Below are 19,403 nucleotides of genomic sequence, written 5' to 3' on the forward strand. Positions count from 1 at the left end.
AATGACTGGGAAAATCCCAAAGCTAGTAAACAAACATAAATTAAAAAAAAAAAAACAAAAACCAAAAACAAAGCAAAACAACCAACCAAACAAAAAGCACAAAAAAAAACCCACAACCTTTTAAATTGCTGTATATATTGCTAATTCTTTTTAGCAAAATTTGCTTATTTGCAAATAAACTTTTACTTAAATATTGTATTGTATTGTGATTAACAAGGAGACTGCCTCTCACTGTAGATGGGAAGAGTCCAGGCAAAATTGATTTTTAGATTTGATTTTGGGGAAAGGTGGGATCTGACCCTGTGAAATAGGACATATTACTAATTAAAAAAACATTCTACAAAACTCTCTGTCTAAGTTTTGGCATTCTCTACTTGACAAGAGGTAAAACATTTCACTTGCAAAGAATACTGACCCACAGTCTGAGACTTGCTTACCCAGTGCCCTCCAGATTAAACAGAAGAGGAGGGTGAAGCTAACAAAGGCCCAGTTCCACTCATGATTCTTCCCAACTGTAGACACACCCATGAAGATGAAGATTAAGGTCTCACTGACACTGCTCAGCATCTTCATGAAATATTTTATTGTTGTGTAGGATTTCTGAGAAACATTTTCCTCCACGTATTTATTCATGGTCATAGCACAAGCTGTAATCCTGAAAGGCAAACATTATCCCATATTTCATTGGCTTTATGGTTTTTTTAGCCTCTCTCTTATCTATATAATATTATTCATTTTTCCATAGTTCTCTTTAAAATGCAAAGCATAATTTATTCCATAACCAATCTCAAATTTATAGGCTTGGTTAACCTACAATTTTGGGCACAAGATTATTTTTTCTGCAATGGAAAGTTTTCTGAGAAGACATCAGTATATGGAGACTTTTTTCACATACTAAATGTACATAATCTGTGCAGAGGTCATTCCAACTCTGTGTTTTGAAAGGGGCAGAGATGAGAAGAGACTGGGACAGCCTTGGAAAACAGGAGTTGCTGCATCGCTTGCTGCTGAAGGACACCAGACAGGGTGGAAACTGCATGTCCTGGGGTGGGACAGGACTTCCCTCCTTCCCTACCAGCAGCTGTCCCATCTCAATGGCAGTGACAGTAGCCAGCTCCTCTTTCCAAGCCAAGTAAGCAGCAAGGCTACAGACAATTTGTCATCCTTCACCAATTTGGGCCTGCTCTGCCTGCACATAGGGGTAAATAGGAGAAAAACACCAGCAGAAATCAGACTTAAAGCACCTACAAATGAATGAAACGGGCATCTCAGCTGATACATGAGAGAAAAGGCAAACTCTAAATAAGTCCACAAGTCCATTTTCTGTGTTAGTAAACTGTTTGTTAATCCTCTGAAAAAGCAAAGAATGACAATACCGGTTGTACATCACTTGCTCAGTATGGCTGTCCACAGTACAGGGATGGCGGAGGATCACTCAGCTACACACTTGCAAGTTTAAGAGTACTTAGCAGAGCTGGCTGGAGGATAACCTCAAGGTGGTGTCTCAGTGTAGGGAAGCAGTTTGAGTTGACTAGAAATTATCAGGGTGGGCAACTAAGGCAAGATACATTGTGAAACAGCAGTCATTCCTGGTTCTGCTTTCTAGGGAAACATCTGCTCTGATTTCCCAGTTAAAAACGTTACACCTATCCATGTATGGGTTCTCATTCAAACCATGCACACCAAATCCAAACACAGAGAGGGATGTATTTACATTGTCTTTCTGAATTCAGCCAACTTGTCTACAGTTATTTATCCCAGTTACACAAGGCTTTCAGTTTATAATTACTTGTTAACATGGGGGATATTTCTTCATGCTGAAATCTCTACACTTCTCCCTCTCATGGAGGAGGAGGGCAGGTTTGCTAGCATCTCTGAAAATTTCTCTTTAAATCTCCCAAGTTTTGTGGAGACCTCACTGCAGAAATTCTTCTGCTGAGTATGTCCTGCCTCAAACCACGAGCTCCATCTCTGAAGCACTCTGAACCAAACATCCCTGAATGTGAGTGTAAGTGGAAAGGCAGACGGGGGCAGAGCTCAGAAAAACCTCACTGACATTTTGAACATGCAAGCCTGGGTTCTTTTTTCTAAATAAGGGATTTTTAAAAATTTTGCAAAGCAGGAGGAATCCCAGAAGCAGCAGTAACTTCAAAAGGACCTTCATATAGTGAACTTTCTTAGCATTTTGCAAGAGGGAGTCCATAGCAGCGGCTCAGGTTACAGTCACTGGCAGACTCTGAACACATTTCTTCTGATTAGTTAAAGTTAGTTTTGTCCAGAAGTTTCCTTCTCTTACATGGAGCCACATCTACATCCCCAAAGTGGCTGGGGAACAACACTTCTGAGGGAAAAGTCTGGTAGGACATGTGAACACTGGGAAAGGACACACTGTACTCTGCTAACCTCTCCCAAGCAGCAGAGGCCTTTAAGATACAGCAAAGTGAATAAAACCCAAGGAAGAAGGGAGCAAATGCAGTCTGATGGGGCAAAGAGTGGCTTACAAATACAGCCAGAATAGTGCACCTAACCTGGACTTCACCCTGCATTTTTGTCCACCTATACTCAGCGACAGAGAAGCAGATCTAGTCAGCACAAAATAAAATGTCCAATGCCATGCAAAACTAGCTCCAACCCAAAGCAAACTCCAAGGCTTAGAAGAAGAAAAGCCTCACTAAGAATATCCCAGACCCCCATCTGTATTTAGTACTGATGTAATCGTCAGCCCTCTCCTCATTGTCAGCTGATTCACCACAGTCTTGGACAGAAAGATCCTCTGTGGCCCACGGGTAGCAGGCTGCATGGGAAGCAGAGCTCATCCTGGTAACACAGGGTCCACTGTGGAAGATATAACGTTGATTTCATAAGCATGCAAACTTTGTCCCTGAAACTCTCAGTAGTTAAGGTGAAGTTTCTACTCTGAGCATGTGGTTGGGACAACACAAGTCCTACATTTTTGCCAATACTGACAAACTGATGATGCTTTTCACAGCTGTCCTACTTGTTCTGATCTAAGAGTTGCCCAGACTGGGGACTTACAACATATCCTACAAACTTACGTGCCTGAGGAAGAAAATGGGAGAGGACCTGGGCCATGCAAGGATTTTGTCCTGACAAGAAGTAGCAACCTAGTCAAGACATACACTCAAGCCCAGAAGCTCTCAAACACTCCTAGGTTCCTCAGTTTGCAGATAGTTCTGATGATCAACCACAAAAGTACATGCACAAATCTTCTCAAATCTACTTGACACTTTGACCCTCCAAAAGTCTCACAATCAGTGACAAACCAGCTCTTCACAAGCCATAGGCTGCACTGCCACACCTACAAACATCTCAGGCTATGCCATGGGTTGTGACAGCTCTCCTGTGTGTACACTGCTTATCTGCACAAGTGTAACAAGTCAGATGCATCCCAGCTACTCCAGCCGATGGCACATGCAGTGGAGCTGGCAAGTGCAGGGGCAGCAAATGAAAAAGAGCAAGAAGGCAGTGGCCAGGCTGCAAAACAGCCCTTTCCAGGCCCACAGTCATTTCAGAGTCCCAAAGCAGCAGCTTAGTACTCTGAAGCATTAAGACTGTCAGGTCTGCATCAAAGGCACAATGAAACACTCAGTACTATTTATTACCTTCTTAAAATAAATCATTTTCATGATTATAGCAATTTAGGAAAGCCCTGCAGCATGAGGAGCAGGGAAGCATGCTCTGGACGTGGTTTGTTTTTGGAACCTGAGGTAATGGAGACACTGTAAATAGATGTCTGATAAGAATCTGTCACCAGATTAATCAGAATCCTTGCAAGCTGTAACTTAAAACACCCACCATGCTTAGCCACCAGAATTTAAAGGGACAACACTCTTATTTGCAGTCACATTTTGCATTCATTCAATTAGTGTCAAGCTACTGAGGAGTTGGTTCAATGCTATAATAAACAGAGCTGTATATGATTTGTTACCCTTCAGGTAAGTAATATTCCACAGCTAATCACTGCTCACTGTGAATCAGGTATCTCTTTAGCGTACTTGTTTACGTTACAAAAAACATCAGTTGAATTCTCTTTCATTTGAAAATTGTGTGGGGATATAGTTAGAATTTAATATAAAATCAATGTCTTTATGCAAGATTTTATGTACATTATTGTAATAAGTTCTTCACAAACTACATTTTTACTGTCATGATAATCAAAGCCAAAGCTTAGATTTGTTTTCTTTTACATTTCTCATCTACATTCTGGCTTCCAGTTCTGTGACCTGAGTAGTTGCCTTGGTCAAGAAGGGGAAGGGAAAAGCACTTCGTTGCAATTAACCTGCAACATTCTGTACTTCTGAAGAATAAAAGTCTCACTGTATAAACAGTACAGTTTCTGTCAGGACTGCAATAAAGTAGGCCACTGGGTTCAATCCTCAAGTTTCCTTGACCTACTAAATTTACAGTAGTTTCAATGTTTGCTCCTTTCAAGCCTGCTAATTCATTGTTGCAGGAAAAAAAAAGAGAAACCTATATTAATAATTCTGCTGCTTCACAGCCTTTATGAGAAATTAGTACGCAAAAAAAGCAGCATTATAATTAGAAATGGAACCAAGAGAATAAAGTTCAGATTCACATCTCTATGTTTTACACCTGTGATCCTCATTCATGCCTAGTTCTAGTTACAGTAGAAGCTCTTTCCTCTCCTTCCAAAGAGGATTTTCTCACTGCAGCTCACAGGGACATGGTTCAGTCCCTTCACTCTTTCAGCCAAGTAACCTGGTGCAGGGGTTATTTATGGACGTCTCAAGAATCGTTTGTCCTTAGAATGAGTACACAAACTTATCTGAAAAGGGACAAGTGCCTTTCATTCCCTTCTATTCCTCTGCCAGTGAATTCCTACTTGCCCAGAAATGAGGCAATCTGTGTAAGTATGTTATTTATTTGGTAACACTGTACGTTCCTGCTCATGTCCTTCCCCTAAAGTATGGTACAGCATGTAACCACAAGGTCTCACTGAGTATCTTTACAAACCTGGTTATGAAAGAAGTGGGAATCAGTAGTTAAACAGACTCATGTGGACATGGGTGAAAAGAGGGAGAACCAGGCAATTATTCCTCCTAGGCCGAACTGTAAATGGCCACAGAAGCAATTAATAAATGAACAATCTGGGTTGTAAGGGACACTCCAAGGTCATTTGATCCAACTGCATGCTCAAAGGAGGACTGACTTTTAAGTCAGACCCAAGCAATCCTTACAAGTCAGTCACTGCAGAAAATGACGGGGAGCTCAACACTGGCGCATGTTTTTGCACTGTGAAACAGAGCAAATTACTCTCTGTAGTTCAAAGGCCAATGAAATGTGAAAAAAGCAGGGCAGATTTACTCCAAGAGGATGCAGAGATTGCAGGAGCTCCAAGGCTCTCAGCAGCACTGCTGGGAGGAGACAGGGTTTATGGCTTACAGCAGCTGAGAACCTACACAGCAGCAGAGAGCCCTTCTGTCTCAGCCAGGGTGTTGCTGCTGCACACAGTTCTGTCAGGGATTACAAAGTATGCTTAGAGCCAAAACCAGACAGAACATTTCAAAGATAACTCATTTTTAATTGCGCTGTTTGAAGGCAAAAATACTTTGTGTTTCCTCTTCTGTTTTGCACCCATTCAGGGGCCACTGCACAAACGAAAATGAGTAGGTTGTAAGTGCTGTGGGAAGCACTGGTGTGCTGGTGGCAGGCGCTGGCATGTGGTGGGTCCACTGACCCACCAGCAGCCCCACCATGTCCTTTCTGTCGTGTCCTGGATGCAGCCGGTCCTAATCAGTATTTTCATAAACACTGCCACAACCTTTTCCATCTACAGTTTAGCCACACGTTTTTGATTTAGAAACCCTGTAAGTATTTGATCATAGGATGGCAAGGGCATTTGGCTTAAGAGGTGGAGGAAACTAGAAACCACACAAATGCTATGAATAGAAGCTATGAAAAGAGATGGCACATTTATGAACTCGGTTGAAGTGGATGCATATGTTGCTTTATTTAGGCTCATATCAGAGAAAGAAACCCATGCAATCTTTAGCTCTTTACTTACACTAAAGTACCAACCCCTATTCTTTCATGGCATATTTCTATTTTTATACTGCTGAAATCATCACTTGTAAGTTTCCTTGGAAATCATTTCCTGGCCCCAGAACACCTTATACTGGAATGACTGATAATAAACCTATCTTCAGTTGCCTAAACCTTAATAGTCAGGTGAGGTATTATCAAGTATTAGTGATACTCAGCAGTAACATCTGAGCTTACAAAAAAAGCTCTGCTCCTAATGCCTGAATGACTCATATTTGCCACTAGAACAATACAAAGTCATTAAAGAAAGTTGGCCTTTAAAAATATTACTTGGAACCAGAGCAAAATATTTAAGTATATCAAATGTCATAAAGGCTCTTTCTAATGTTGAAGTTGTTACAGTATAAACAGAATGAAGAGAGAGGCTGTGCTCTCTTTTTACTGAAGACCAGGAGTGGGAAACCAGAAGTGAAAATATTTTTATCTGCTGGAAGTGGGAAGAAAAATATTATTTTATACATAATGATGTGTACAGAGAACATTGTAACACACAGGCACACATATCAAGACACTGAACTACAGGATTATATCACCACAGGACTGCAAATTTTACATTCACCCAATCCTTATTGTGCTTGTAATCCAGCAGGAGTTTGCCTTAATGATATATACATTATCTTCATTGAAAGGTACTGACAGGCAACTCACATGACCATTAAACATAGTTTCACAATATATTGGCATGGAAAGTGAAGCCTGCTCATGAAGTTCCCTGCTACCACTCCCACTGCCTCCCTGCCACCACTGCCCCTACATCACTGTGGGTCACTCCTCACCCTTGCCCTTGTGACTAGTTGAAGGGTCACATGAGGACACAGGTCACCAAAGTGACCTTGGTTAAAAATAAGCCCACTGAAAATGCAAGTGAATATTTTTAACTTGGAACATTTCAAAGATATAGCTTATGATGTTATGCCATGAGCAGTTTTAGTGACACAGCTGGTGTGGTGGCAAGCAGAGAATGGGGTGGAAGAGGGAGGGAAGAGGCCGGAAATCCTCAAGCCAGCAATTCTGCCATGCACTGTGGAACAATGCCACATGGCAAGGTTTGCAAAATCTGATCCTCTCTCCAATTTCCTTTGGCATTCTTACTTGGATGCTATGATTACTGAAGTTTGGGTTACTTACGCCATGATGCCCGAGAGATGAAACATTTCAGCTGTTATGTAGGACAAGTAACTGTACAGGAAGACAAAGAGTGGCTCAATCACTCGGATTTTATGGGTGAAACGGGTGGTAAAGGCTGCTACAAATCCCAAAAGGATTCCAATCAGTACTCCACCGATCCCCACTATAAAGAAGTTAGCAATCCCAGCGAATATGTCAATAACCTTAATTGTGCGCATCTGGCAGAAAGACTTGAACAAATTGTACAGGACCTATGAGGAAAAAGAAAGCACATTATCTTTTGGAACTCTTCTTAATTTCCCTTCAAGTCATTATGCTCCTCTGCTTAAATGTTGAACTTTGAATTTTTCTGTCTACCTTGAATTCACTTTTTAGATATGCTGTTATTTATCTCTGGAATATTATTTGTCATCCATATATACCAGGGAGATACACAAAAACAGATAAATATGATTACTCCCATTTTTGCAAATGGGATAGATTTCCTAACCCCTTGCTATTCTGGGGACCAGGAATTATAGGTCTATCTAATTCTTCTTTAAATTAATTTATTTACAGAGCTTCTAATTTCTCCACAAATGTCCATTTCAGATTTTCCCCAGATTAAAAGAAATAAAATGGAAGGAGAAAAAAAAAAAAAACAGTTTCATAATCAGTGAAAAATCAGGTTATTTTCAAATGTGTTTGATCTACATGACACTGAGAGGTAGAGTACTGAAATAGACCACAGATTCATCTAGACTATTGGGGAAGGAGAGGGTGTAGAGGGGGCTGGGCATGGACAGTGACCACCTCAAGGAGTAAAAGAAACGTGGTATTCTTGAAGCCAGCACTATTTCTCAAAATTATTGGCCCTTAGGAATCCAGCGGTTTAAAGACTGTTCAAAATATTGAGTAATTCTAGAGATTTGGATTTCATTGTCATTAAAAAACCTGTTGCCATGTGTTTGCTCAGTTTAATTTTTGAAGTGTTTATAACCACCATCCAAAACAAACCAGGTCAATGAGATTATCACATTTTCTTAGCCAGAGACCCTTTTTGTTATATACAGGGAACAGTACAATATAAAGTCCACATTTCTCTAGTATCCAGTGTTCTAGTTACTCCAAAACAGAAACCAATTGACTCAGTTACTCTTAAAGAAACCTTAAAGGGTTGCCTCATCTGCAGACTTACTTGGGAGATTTAAGTATTCCCTGGTGCTGCATTTGTGCTCCCAGCCCTGCAGTACCATGACAGCCACACTGTCCCCTCGCACAGAGCAAACTTTGGTCACAGGCACCAATTCCTATCACAGTGGGCTCACAGGCTAAGCCATTGAAGACCAGGCCTATTAGACAGCAGGCAGGAGTTAAACCTCTGCTTTCTTTCTTTAGAGAAACAGGTTTCCCTACCAGGAATGCTATTTGAGAGAACAATGTTTTATCAGTACTTGCATTGTGCCAACGAAGTAGGTGTTTGAGTAGTGGCTGTGGAAGGATTTCTCATGTTTGCAGTCTTGTTCTCTCTCACATGACAGAATATAAGTTGTTCAGCACTTCTTAGTCAAAACTGGATAGGTCTTACAGAACTAAAAGTTTATGCAAAGGCACGGCTTATTATGGGTCCTTTGGGCTAAGTGAAAGGAAAGAACTGAAGAAGAAAAGAAAAAATATATTCCAGAGCAAGCGAGAAAATAGAAGGTTAAACTACAACTAGAATAGTCACCAGTAATTTTCATTACAAAGCAGCAAATACAATAAGAGAAGGATTATGAACTATTTATTTGGTAAAAATGATGCTCTCAGAATGAGTCCACTTGGGAGAAGTGTCCTTTTTCATCTGAGCAAACCCCTTTACCTTGCTGCTCTGGGGCAGACTCCCAGGCTTTTTGCCCCATTCCTCGTTACTATGTACTGTGCAGGACAGGAAGGCAATGTCATAGGCTCCGCTGTTTTTGTACCTGTTTTGATTTGTGGACCTTGTGGATTTGCATGAAGACAAGTATACAAGAATTAAACCTACTGACAGCAGGAGTGCCTTTGCTGGTCACTTTACAAGGACCTCTCAATCCACAGACTTCCAGGACTCCATGAATCGCAGACTGATGAAAAAATACTGTTGACTTGTGTTGTGTGCAGGGAGTTTCCCTGAGTCACTTGTTGAAACTTGGGATGATCCTAGAGTTTTGTTTTTCTCTAAGGCACTGACAGAATTTGCCCAGGTAGAATACTAACTTTTGGTACATATTAGGGAAGCTGATTATTTTCTTTAACTGGAGTTTTAATTAGTACTTTTTACATTTTAAAAAGTACCTATATAAATATATACAAAGCAAGTGTCGAAAGTAATGGAACGGCAAGGTGCTTGTAACAAAGCACAGAATTTTCCTCTATCCAAGCCTTTCCATAATGTTACCTCATCCTCACAGCAAGGTATTCACCCTGGAAATAGAATGGAGGCTGCTGCTCCACATGGAGACACCCCCAAAAATCTCAAGTCTGGTGCCATAAATTAATTGAAAGAAGAAAAGCAATGTTCTCCTTCATACCTCAGCCATGGTGAAAGCAGCAGCTACAACTATGGAATTTCATTACTATGATTTTGACCTCATTCCTACTGTTTATTTACACTGTTGCAAATGAGATCAAAATCCGGTTTGCTTTCCTTTTACAGCAGTTCAGTTTAACTGAGCTTTCTCTAAACTTCCAGGTGAGTTAAACACCAACTCTGGTCACATTTTTAATGCATTTGGTATGAGAACAGGGGGATTTTTGAAGTTCAAGATTTGCATTTACTCAATAGCCCTCAGCTGAACTCAGTGAAGGTCACACCAAGCAAAATTAGTCACTAACCATTTTTTCTCAGAGTATCTCTGAAACACTAATTGCTTATTTTCATCAGTTTTCAGCTATTAGTTTTTAATTCCAAAATTACTTTAAAGCACTCTAAAATAATAGTGTCAGCAGAGGCAGAATACAAAGTACTGTTGAAATGTTTTCTAACATGGGAATAATATTATTATAATCACACTGACTCCTTCTTTGTGATTTTAAACCCAGAATTGGAATCTGAACTGCTAACACTCAGCTGTGATCTTATAATTTAATATCACCATGCTAGTTATGTTTGACTCAGTTTTTTGGTAAAGCACCAACTCTGGTCAAGAATCCAATTGGCAAACATCAGCCAAATTCAAGCTCCAAAATTCCACTAGTGAGGAAAAAGGAACAACTCAAATGCACAGACATATCATAAAAACTATTAGGCATGAAAGACCATCTGAAAAATGCAGCAGAATTGATATTCCTGAGAAAACACACCTTGTTTTGTATACAAAATGAAGGTGTGGTTCAGCACATTCTCTGAAAAGGAAAGCATAGATGAGAGTGCTATTCTAATAAAAGCACATTTAATAAAGCCACTCTGTTTTGCACTGCCTATTTGTGTAGCCCCAGTTTTTTTGATACTGCAGTGGCCAAAGGAATTAGGCAGCTTCCATGGATGGGCAAGGTGCATTCAACTCCCTTCCTACTTCAGATCTCACTGGAGGCACTTGCCAGGGCAGGAGGGACTCAGGGGCTCCAGCAGATGAAAGCTGAAAGGTTCTGAGCTCTGCCTGTTGCTGGTCTTATCAGCTCCCCCTCTAAACCAGAGGCAGAGGAAGGGAGAGCACAAAATATCACCTCCTCAGAGCACACAGCTGAGTAGCCCAGCAAGGGCTGCCCCACCAGTACTGCTAAGGGCAGGGAAGGCCATGTCCTCTAAGGACAGCCCCAGGAATCCATGGGACAGCCTGGGTCACATTTCAGGTATAGTCACATGATTGCAGGTGTGCAAAAACATAACAAGGAGCCATTAGCAGACCAGTTCTGTGCATGTGGAAACAACTTGATCTCTGTCCAAGTGCTACCTTTAAGCTATAGGAAGTAAGACCAAAGGTACTTTAAATTCCTTTCACTCCTTCATAAATATATGTAAGGCCAGTGCATTATTGAACTGGTCCTACAGACTCCTCAGATTATCATCCCTCTGTTAGGGCATCTGGGCAGGCATGCCATAAGGAAACCTCCAGAGAAAGCAATAACGATGCCTACAGGAAAACAACAGATTAAATTGCCATGCCAGCCCCTACAAAAATGGTGGTTTAGAGCAATTTGCCTTTGGGAAATAGCCCATGTGAATATGCCAGTGATCAGGATCCAGTTTTCCTTGCAAATCACGCTGCATTAACTGCTGCTCCAGTGGCTGACTTTGTGATTGAAAAAAGTGATTTTGGTTGGAAAAATCCATGAAACAATAAGTTTTAAACAAACAGATCCTTTTGCCCCACCAAAAAAAAAAAAAAACCAAACTTGTATGAGGATACATTAATCACATAAGTGGCCATTAAGAGTGACTAGAGACAGACCCAGCCATGGCTGAACTGCTAAGCCCTTTGAAACTCAGTATGTGCACCTATTCATTTACAGGACTGGCTTAAGCACCACTTTGGCAGGCAGTTCCAGCTGTAAGCTAAGGAGAAAAGCTAGGCTTTAAGGCAAGTCCATAAGAGGAGATGCGATTCCACTGGCTGGATAGCAACAGATTCAGGTAAAGCATGCAGCCTAAGTGAAAAAATAATACCGTCTTCCCACAGACACACAGGAATTTATCAATATCAAGGCTCAGATTAAATGATGACATATACATGGGTTATTGTTTCACAAGCAGGTGAAACAAAGTCCAAGAAAAGTGGAAAACAGGTGAGGCCAAGTCCAAGACAAGGGGAAAACAGAGGGACAATTGTGCATAGAAAGAGACAGGAATAAGAAGCCAGGGACAGAGACAGGAAAGTGCAGACCCAATTCATGAATCTTTCTGATCGTTCTAGCATATGAAAAACTGGACCTCTATGTCTCACAGAACCAAAAGCAGGCTAGGACATGGTTGGCATGGGCAGGATTTAAAGGCATTAGTAAATGGAAGTAATGTCCCAGACATAGTGTCATCAGGTACAAATGAGGGACATTGGGGGGGATAATGGAATTTGCAGATTGCTGTCCTCAGGTCAGCACCACAACTCCAATTCAGCTAGTTAATGATTAGAAATTACTGCCTCCAGGTGGCTGTCTTATCTCACCTGTAGCCTGGGATACATATTGGTGGTTTCAGGGCAGTTCCATCTGGATGGGCATATGCAAAAAGTTAACCTCAGCCAGGTCCTGCACCATCTCTGTGATTTGCCATCCTCCCCATTAACAAACTGTGACACCCCACACTGGTCCCTTTCCCCTTCCTGTCTAACAACATTTCTGCAGGTGAGGAAAACCTACAGTTTCAGATTACAGAAGTAACAGATTTACAAAGATACAGAAACTAGAGTGAGACTACTGTGGTTTCTAGATCTAAAGTTTAAAGAATTAGATAAACAAATTAGCACTCCTTGACTTCTACTAGCAAACTGTAATAACCAGATACTAAGAGATACAATGGAGTGGCATGTAAACAATCATTCATCATTTTTATCAATTAGTCATTTATCAAGTAACTTACCACAGTTATAGCATCATTCAGCAAAGACTCTCCAAACACCAGGATATAAAGCTGCTCATTGACATGGATATTTTCAAAGACAGCTAAAACAGCCACAGGATCCACAGCTGAAATGAGGCTGCCAAAGAGCAAATTCTGCAGCAAAGTGATATCAGTCAAACCAAAAGCACTGATTTGGCAAATTCCATAAAGGGAAATTCCAATGCCGATGGCATTCCAGAGTGTGCCCACCACAGCATACCAGAATATGGTACCAAAGTTCTCAAAGAACAGACGAGTTGGCATAAAATATCCAGCGTCGAGTACAATGGGCGGTAAAAGATACAAGAAAAACACATCACTGTTCATTACAGGTGGGGACTTCTCCTCTGCTCCAAAAATAATCCCACCAAGAAGCAATCCAACCAGAATAAGGAGGCAGCTTTCAGGTACTATTGAGGGCAACTTGTGATAGAGATGAAAGCCTTCAAAGGAAATTCAAACACAAGAAAGGGAAATGATTACTTGTATAGAATCCATAAGATTATTCTGGATTCTGTTATCTTCATTTCTATACTAAACAAACCGCAATTGCAGGGCAAATTCATTTTCATTGCAAAGACTTAACTGGACACCCATACTACATCAAGGCAAATATATTGGCTAGCATAATTAATTCAGTTAATTTGGTGGAGAGACAAATTAATAGCTACACATTCCACTTAACAGCTAGGCTGGATGGACTAACTGTGTGCAAGAGTTCTCTCTTGAAACTGTGGGGATTTTTCTAAAACATGGAATCCTCCAGAAACTCAATCCAAACAATTTTCTAGGGCAAAAATTACATCTAGATAGAGAAAAAACCGTCATACTAACTAACCGCTGCTTCCTCTCTGGACAGCTTCACAAAGGAGTTTAAAGAGTACGTTAATTTCATTTTTACTTTCAGAATCTCAAAGCTAGTGAGGGGAACTAGCACATGTGACCTGCACCCAGTCACCCATTATCACTTCCCTACCACCATAAAGAAGCATTTATAGATACAATTGTTAATTTTAGTGGAGCCTCCAAATTAATTTCACAAGAATCAACATGTTTTCCACAAAGTGACAGCAGGTTGTAGCCTGTATTATTCTGTTCATTCTTCTGTATTATATGAATTGTGGTAGAGTCAGGATTCTCTCATTAAAATCTGTGCAATGTACTAAAGAAATGAGTTACAAAAGGTTCAAAATGTGGACTTACTGGTTAAATGTTCCTTAGCCTACTAAAACTCTCAAAGCCATGCAGCTTTGATTTGAATATTTCAATTACTTATAGAAGTTGGCTGTTGCAGGGATAATTTTGATAATGAATAGGAAAAGTTTTGAAGGAACTTATTCCGGCCAATCTAATGGAATGATCAACCTTACGCACCAAGGTCACATTCCAGGTCCCAGCGATGCCAATCTTTTCCAGACTCCTCCTTATCTATATTTGGCCCACATAATTATATAGAAATCAATCCACACCCACAAGATCCCACAATCCTTGCCTAACTAAAAAGCATTTGAATTATTTTAAATGAGAGCTGCACAGAAACACTGGGTGTGGTAATAACGGGGGTCTATTTCAGTAAAACTATTTCAGTAAAAATCACACCTGTAGTCGAAACAGTTAAACTACTGTAATCTTGGTAAAGTTTACATCCAGTGTCCCAATTTCAGGGTTATGTACCTTGTAACAACTATTTTGTTAATGCTCCTTTCACCATGGATTTTTTTTCCAGATAAAAGAAAGTCTGATCCTATAGTTAGGGAAAACAAATGGTTAAGAAGGAGCAAGAGGAAAGCTGTTTTAATCTACTGACTTTTTACTTCTATATTCTGTAACTATTAAAGCTATTTTTAAAAGCAAGCAGCTCAAGCTGCATTTTTTTTTCCTTTTTGAATGAACACAGACTGCTTTAAATAATTAGAAACACAGCCTATGTGACTCATTGGAAGGACTGCCAAATTCACTGCCATTCTTCGAAACCAGAATCACCAATGTTCTACACTGGTAGAAGTAATGATCCTGGAAAAACCAAGAATTTGCAGTTGGAGACTTGACTCTTCACTTTTCAGCTGCTTCCATATAAACATTTTATGATTTATCTTAATTTCTGCAGTGGCAGAAATACAATTCCAATAAAAGGTCAGGAAGTTTCCCCAAAGTAAATAGCTTTTGCCAAAAGTTTTTTTAAACCCTTCAAAAGTAAATTTTAAATAATTTCCTCAATAAAAAATCAAGAGGAGGGGAATTTTGTAATTACAGCTTTTGATGAAAACAAAAAAAATCTCAACCAGTTTTAATGCAATGGTAATGAAATGCCTTCTGTAAATACAAATAATAAAATATTTTCTTCTTTTCCATTCACTCTGGAAAGTTCATATCCTCTCAGAGATTTGGGACTCCATTCTTAAAGGTAATGGAAAGGCTCCCACTAAGTTAAATATGCTTTTTATTCATGTGAAGAGCATCAAAATTCCTAGAAGACATCATGCCTAAACAAAAAGCATTCAAGGGTTACCAGGGACAGTTCCTGATTTGAAGGCAGAGCTAGGATTTAGAATCCACTGCAGGTCAAGTCATTGCAGGTGCCCTGCCGGATGAGGGACATCTTGCCTGCTCCGATGGATTCACAGCCACAGAAGCAGATCCCCTGCAATACAGGAATACTCAGACTTTCACATTGAATGCAGGACTACAGCTACTTTCTTCTCCTCTGAGTCTGCTCTTGGGCTCCAGACCATGCAGTGACTCAGCTTCAACAGCATGGAAGGTGTTTATTGAGTAAACACCCTTCACAAATCATGGCAAAAACAGCAGTAGGACGCTTGCTTAAAGTGCAAGTTCAGGATGTTTCCTTTTTTTTTCTGTGTCAATTACAGTGCTTTCTGATACTAGAAATGCCACTGAGATGAGTACTTCTTTTAGGAGAGCAGAGTTGGAAGGATATCAGCTTAACTGCCAGAAGAAACACTTCTCATTGTGCATTTGAGATTAAACATAGAAGTAATGGAAACTTGGATCAGTTACTCAACATTTTGTGGGCTTAGTAGCATAAAAATTAAGCAAAAATGAGGGTTAAGTAGACTAGTCTCACTGCTTAGAGACTCCAGCATATTCAGGTGCAATGGGTCCCATCTAATATACTCATGGAGTCCATAAGCATGTGAGTAACATACCTCTATGGTATCAACACACAAAGTGAGAAATAAGTAGTCATAACTCTATTCAAAGCAATTTATTAGATTTCAAATGGTGCTCATGTCCTATACTGGAATAAAAAGCACAATATTCCTAACGTCTTTGTCAAAATGTCCCTTGTCAAAATGTTCAAGTGCTGTTTGACAACTTCAAGTTTTCCTTTCTCAAGCTGTCTTTCTTGCCCCCTCTAAACCAAACCTACACTGACATAGTCACAGGCAGGATCAGACAAACCTTTCAGGTAAATCCCTGTAAAAATTACCAAATGCTGGAATGTTTCAGCTCTGGTGAGACTGCACATCTGTGAAAATATATTTGCTAAAAGATTCATAACTGGATGCTGCAGTTGCATTTTTGTGGAATCTTTCATGCATGGAGACAGCTGTTATAACACAAGACCCTATCTTCTGAGCTCCTCACAGCTGAAAAGACCTTAGGGCTCTGTTCATAAAGGTTGGAGACTTGGCAGTGCCAAATGTAAGCATTCAGTGCCTAGCCCCAGAAAGGAATTTGTGATGCCAGATTAAGCACCAAGTTTCCTGGGCAGTGCGGGAGTCTCGAGGTGGATTTCACGCTGCCTGGCAGGTCAGGGGCAAGATGCCTGTGCTGCCCAGAAGGAAATTATGAGGAGAGGAATGCATCAGAGAGCCTCCTCTCTCACAGGGCTGCTCTTGGGACTACAGGCAGTGAGATGGGCTGGGAAATCCATCTCCATCCTTTTGAATCAAGACACATGGCTCACTCCTAGTAACCAGTAGGACATGGCAGAGCATCCTGGTGGTTCAAAATTGCCTATCTGGGCTACCTTCAGTAGAGAAGAAGGCACAAATGAGTGAAAATTTGATGTGGAATGTGACTTAGGAGCGATGGGAGCCTGACCTGGGAAGGTTTACCTGATGCACTCACTGGATAAAGAAGCACAGACAGAGCTCCAGGAGCAAGAACTGGATGTTCCTAATTCCAGTCCCAGAGTCAGGGCGCCTGCAGATAGGTGTGGTGAAGCTGAGCACTGCCACACCTAGGGCCACTCCTGGATCTGGCCCTCATTGCTCTGCGCACACACACTGACAACAGCATGCCCTAGATTAGCCACACTTGCTTTCATTTCGTGTAACTGAAAGGATTTAAAAGTTATATGCACCTTTCTTCACCTATGCTGTTTGCTTGCTTACTTACTGGAGTCAGACTGGAAAATTAGTCAGGCAATTCTTTTTTTTTTAACTTTTTAGATGCCTATGCACTAGCAAAGTATCATGATAGTCAGAATGTATATTCTTACAGAAATTATATATTATTGTGTCTGTATGTGTATTTAATGTCTCAAATAGCTTTCCTGTAACTTTTAATAAAACAGACATTTTTTTCAGTAGTTTTATCTTACTCAAGAGTTTTTGCTGTATTCAGATTTTGCTGTATTCAGATGTCTGAGGAATTTTCAGTACTCAGAGGGCTAAATTCTCTACCAAACTCCCTATTTTCTGGTTATTACAGTTCATTATATACTTGAGTGTATCATATTTTAACTCTGTCCTGATTCTGCAAACACCTAAATGCATACTCAAGACTAAGCATGTGCCTTTAATGCATTAAGATACATGCATCAGGATATATGCCTGCTTATGGCTACAGCACACAGCATTTCTGCTGGAAGCAATGATGGCAGACCAAGTTACTTGGGTCAATGATCAGGCCCCTTACTACAGTGTTAGCCATGGCAGGAGGTGATTACAAATTTTTGTTTTTTCAGAATCCTAATTACCTGATCACTAACCAAAGTGTGACAGTCTAGTTAAATGTCACAAGCAGAGGTTAAAAGTTTTAACTTTGATAAAAATGCTATATCAGAATGAGCACGATGATATTTTTAATGGAAATCTGAGCTGCAAAGTGAGAGTTCTGAATGAAACAACTGTAGTGTAGGTAAACTAATTTATTTTGTTCCCAGAGCTTTATTCCTTACATTTTCTTCTGGGTAAGAAGATACAAAGTTCATAATTCACAGATATCTACTGGACTTTAAATAGCTGTCTAGCACACCATTGCCTGACATTCTTTAGATTATTATGCTGTACTCCTTTCTCAGTTTGGGACATAGAAGCAAACTAAAAAAATTACATATAAGCTGCACAAAACGCAGTGAAACTATGCAATGCAAACGTTTTCCACATGAGGGAAGAGGTGCCCTTCATTACTCTTACAGTGCCGTCTCTTATATCTTTCTCGGGACATAAGTGAATGGTGGAAAAGCAGAGTGAGGAGGAGGCATACGCTACCCTCATAAATATTTGCTTCCCATCGATCCGTTGTTCTGTTCTGATACTGTCATTATACCCGGCGTTATTTTAAGAAGAGGACCGTGCTCAAATGACAGCAGGGCGATCAAGAAAAAGTCACGCAGCGGGTGAACTCCGTGCTTTACGGTCCTCGTAGCCCGGGGTTCGTTCGCTCGCCTCTCTCCTCCTCCGCACCTTTCCTAACTGAGAGAACCCCGACTTCTGCCAGCCAAATCCCGCCCGTGCACCTCGCTCCGCGAGGAGCATCGCCTCCCTCCGTTCGCCCCGCGCCCCCCGCACGGACCGGCCAGCCCGGCTGCGAGCGGCGGCCAGGTACGGCCGGGGAGGGAGGGTCTCCCCACCGCCCCGCTCACCGATCTTGGCGAGGGAGGCCAGCAGGATCCAGAGGGTGATCTCGAAGGGGATCTGCACGTGGGGGTAGTCCAGGGTGAAGACGTGGAGCCGCGTCTCCTCGAAAGCAGTGCCGCTGGGGCTCGGAGGGGTGCCGGTGCCCATCGCCGCGGCGCCGGGCAGCTGCCCTTCCGAGGTGGCCCGCGCCTCCGCCGCGCCGGCCGCCAGCGCCGCCAGCAGCGGCAGCAGCAGCGGCACCGGCAGCCGAGGCGCGGCGGGGCGCGGGGCACGGCCGCGGCTGCCCATGGCGTCCCCGCTCCGCTCCCTACAGCCCCGCGCCGGCCGCCGCCACCATCCCCGCCGCCGCGGGCACCTGCCGCCGCCGCGGCCCGCCGGCCCCGCCTCCTCCCCGGTGACTGGGCGAGTCCCGGCCCGGCGCCGCCGGCCGCCCGCGCCGCTCCGCTCCCCCTGGCCGGGCCGCCCCCGGGGCCGCCCCCGCGGGGCCAAGCCGTGGGATGGCCAAGCCGTGGGATGGCCAAGCCGTGGGATGGCCAAGCCGTGGGATGGCCCCACCGCAGCCGCCCGGCCGCCGCCCCCGCCGCCCCCGGGTCCGGCCGGCCGCCCGCAGCCGCCGTGCAGCGCCCTGGAGGGAGCTGGTCCCGTGTCCCGTGTCCCGTGTCCCGTGTCCCGTGTCCCGTGTCCCGTGTCCCGTGTCCCAGGTCCCAGGTCCCAGTGCCGCCAGGTGCTCAGGCACCCCGGCACAGCTCCTGCCCCCGGCACCTGCAGGGATGAACGGGGCTGCACAGGTGTGGGCAGAGCCGGGGGGTGTTCCTTTCCCAGCA

General features: G+C 42.4%; 1 protein-coding gene across 2 annotated transcripts in view; it reads right to left on the minus strand.

Moving 5' to 3' along the window:
* The window catches only part of SLC9A2 (solute carrier family 9 member A2), a 33,979-nt gene extending 15,008 nt beyond the window's left edge, over positions 1–18,971 (minus strand). The window contains exons 1-4 of one of the 2 annotated variants that reach the window (XM_085054286.1): positions 18,585–18,971; positions 12,728–13,191; positions 7,213–7,463; positions 438–655 (exon numbers count right to left, since the gene is read on the minus strand). In XM_085054286.1, the coding sequence (XP_084910412.1) occupies positions 438–655; positions 7,213–7,463; positions 12,728–13,191; positions 18,585–18,867 (1,216 nt within the window). In that variant the 5' untranslated portion in view covers positions 18,868–18,971. Of the gene's footprint in view, positions 1–437; positions 656–7,212; positions 7,464–12,727; positions 13,192–14,422; positions 14,493–18,584 lie in introns of those variants that run through there. The other variant, XM_085054292.1, reaches the window with a different exon arrangement.
* Positions 18,972–19,403: the final 432 nt, after the last annotated feature.

This window comes from Lichenostomus cassidix, chromosome 1 (genome assembly GCF_008360975.1).
Source record: "Lichenostomus cassidix isolate B80296 chromosome 1, HeHo_3.0, whole genome shotgun sequence".
Lineage (NCBI taxonomy): Eukaryota > Metazoa > Chordata > Aves > Passeriformes > Meliphagidae > Lichenostomus > Lichenostomus cassidix.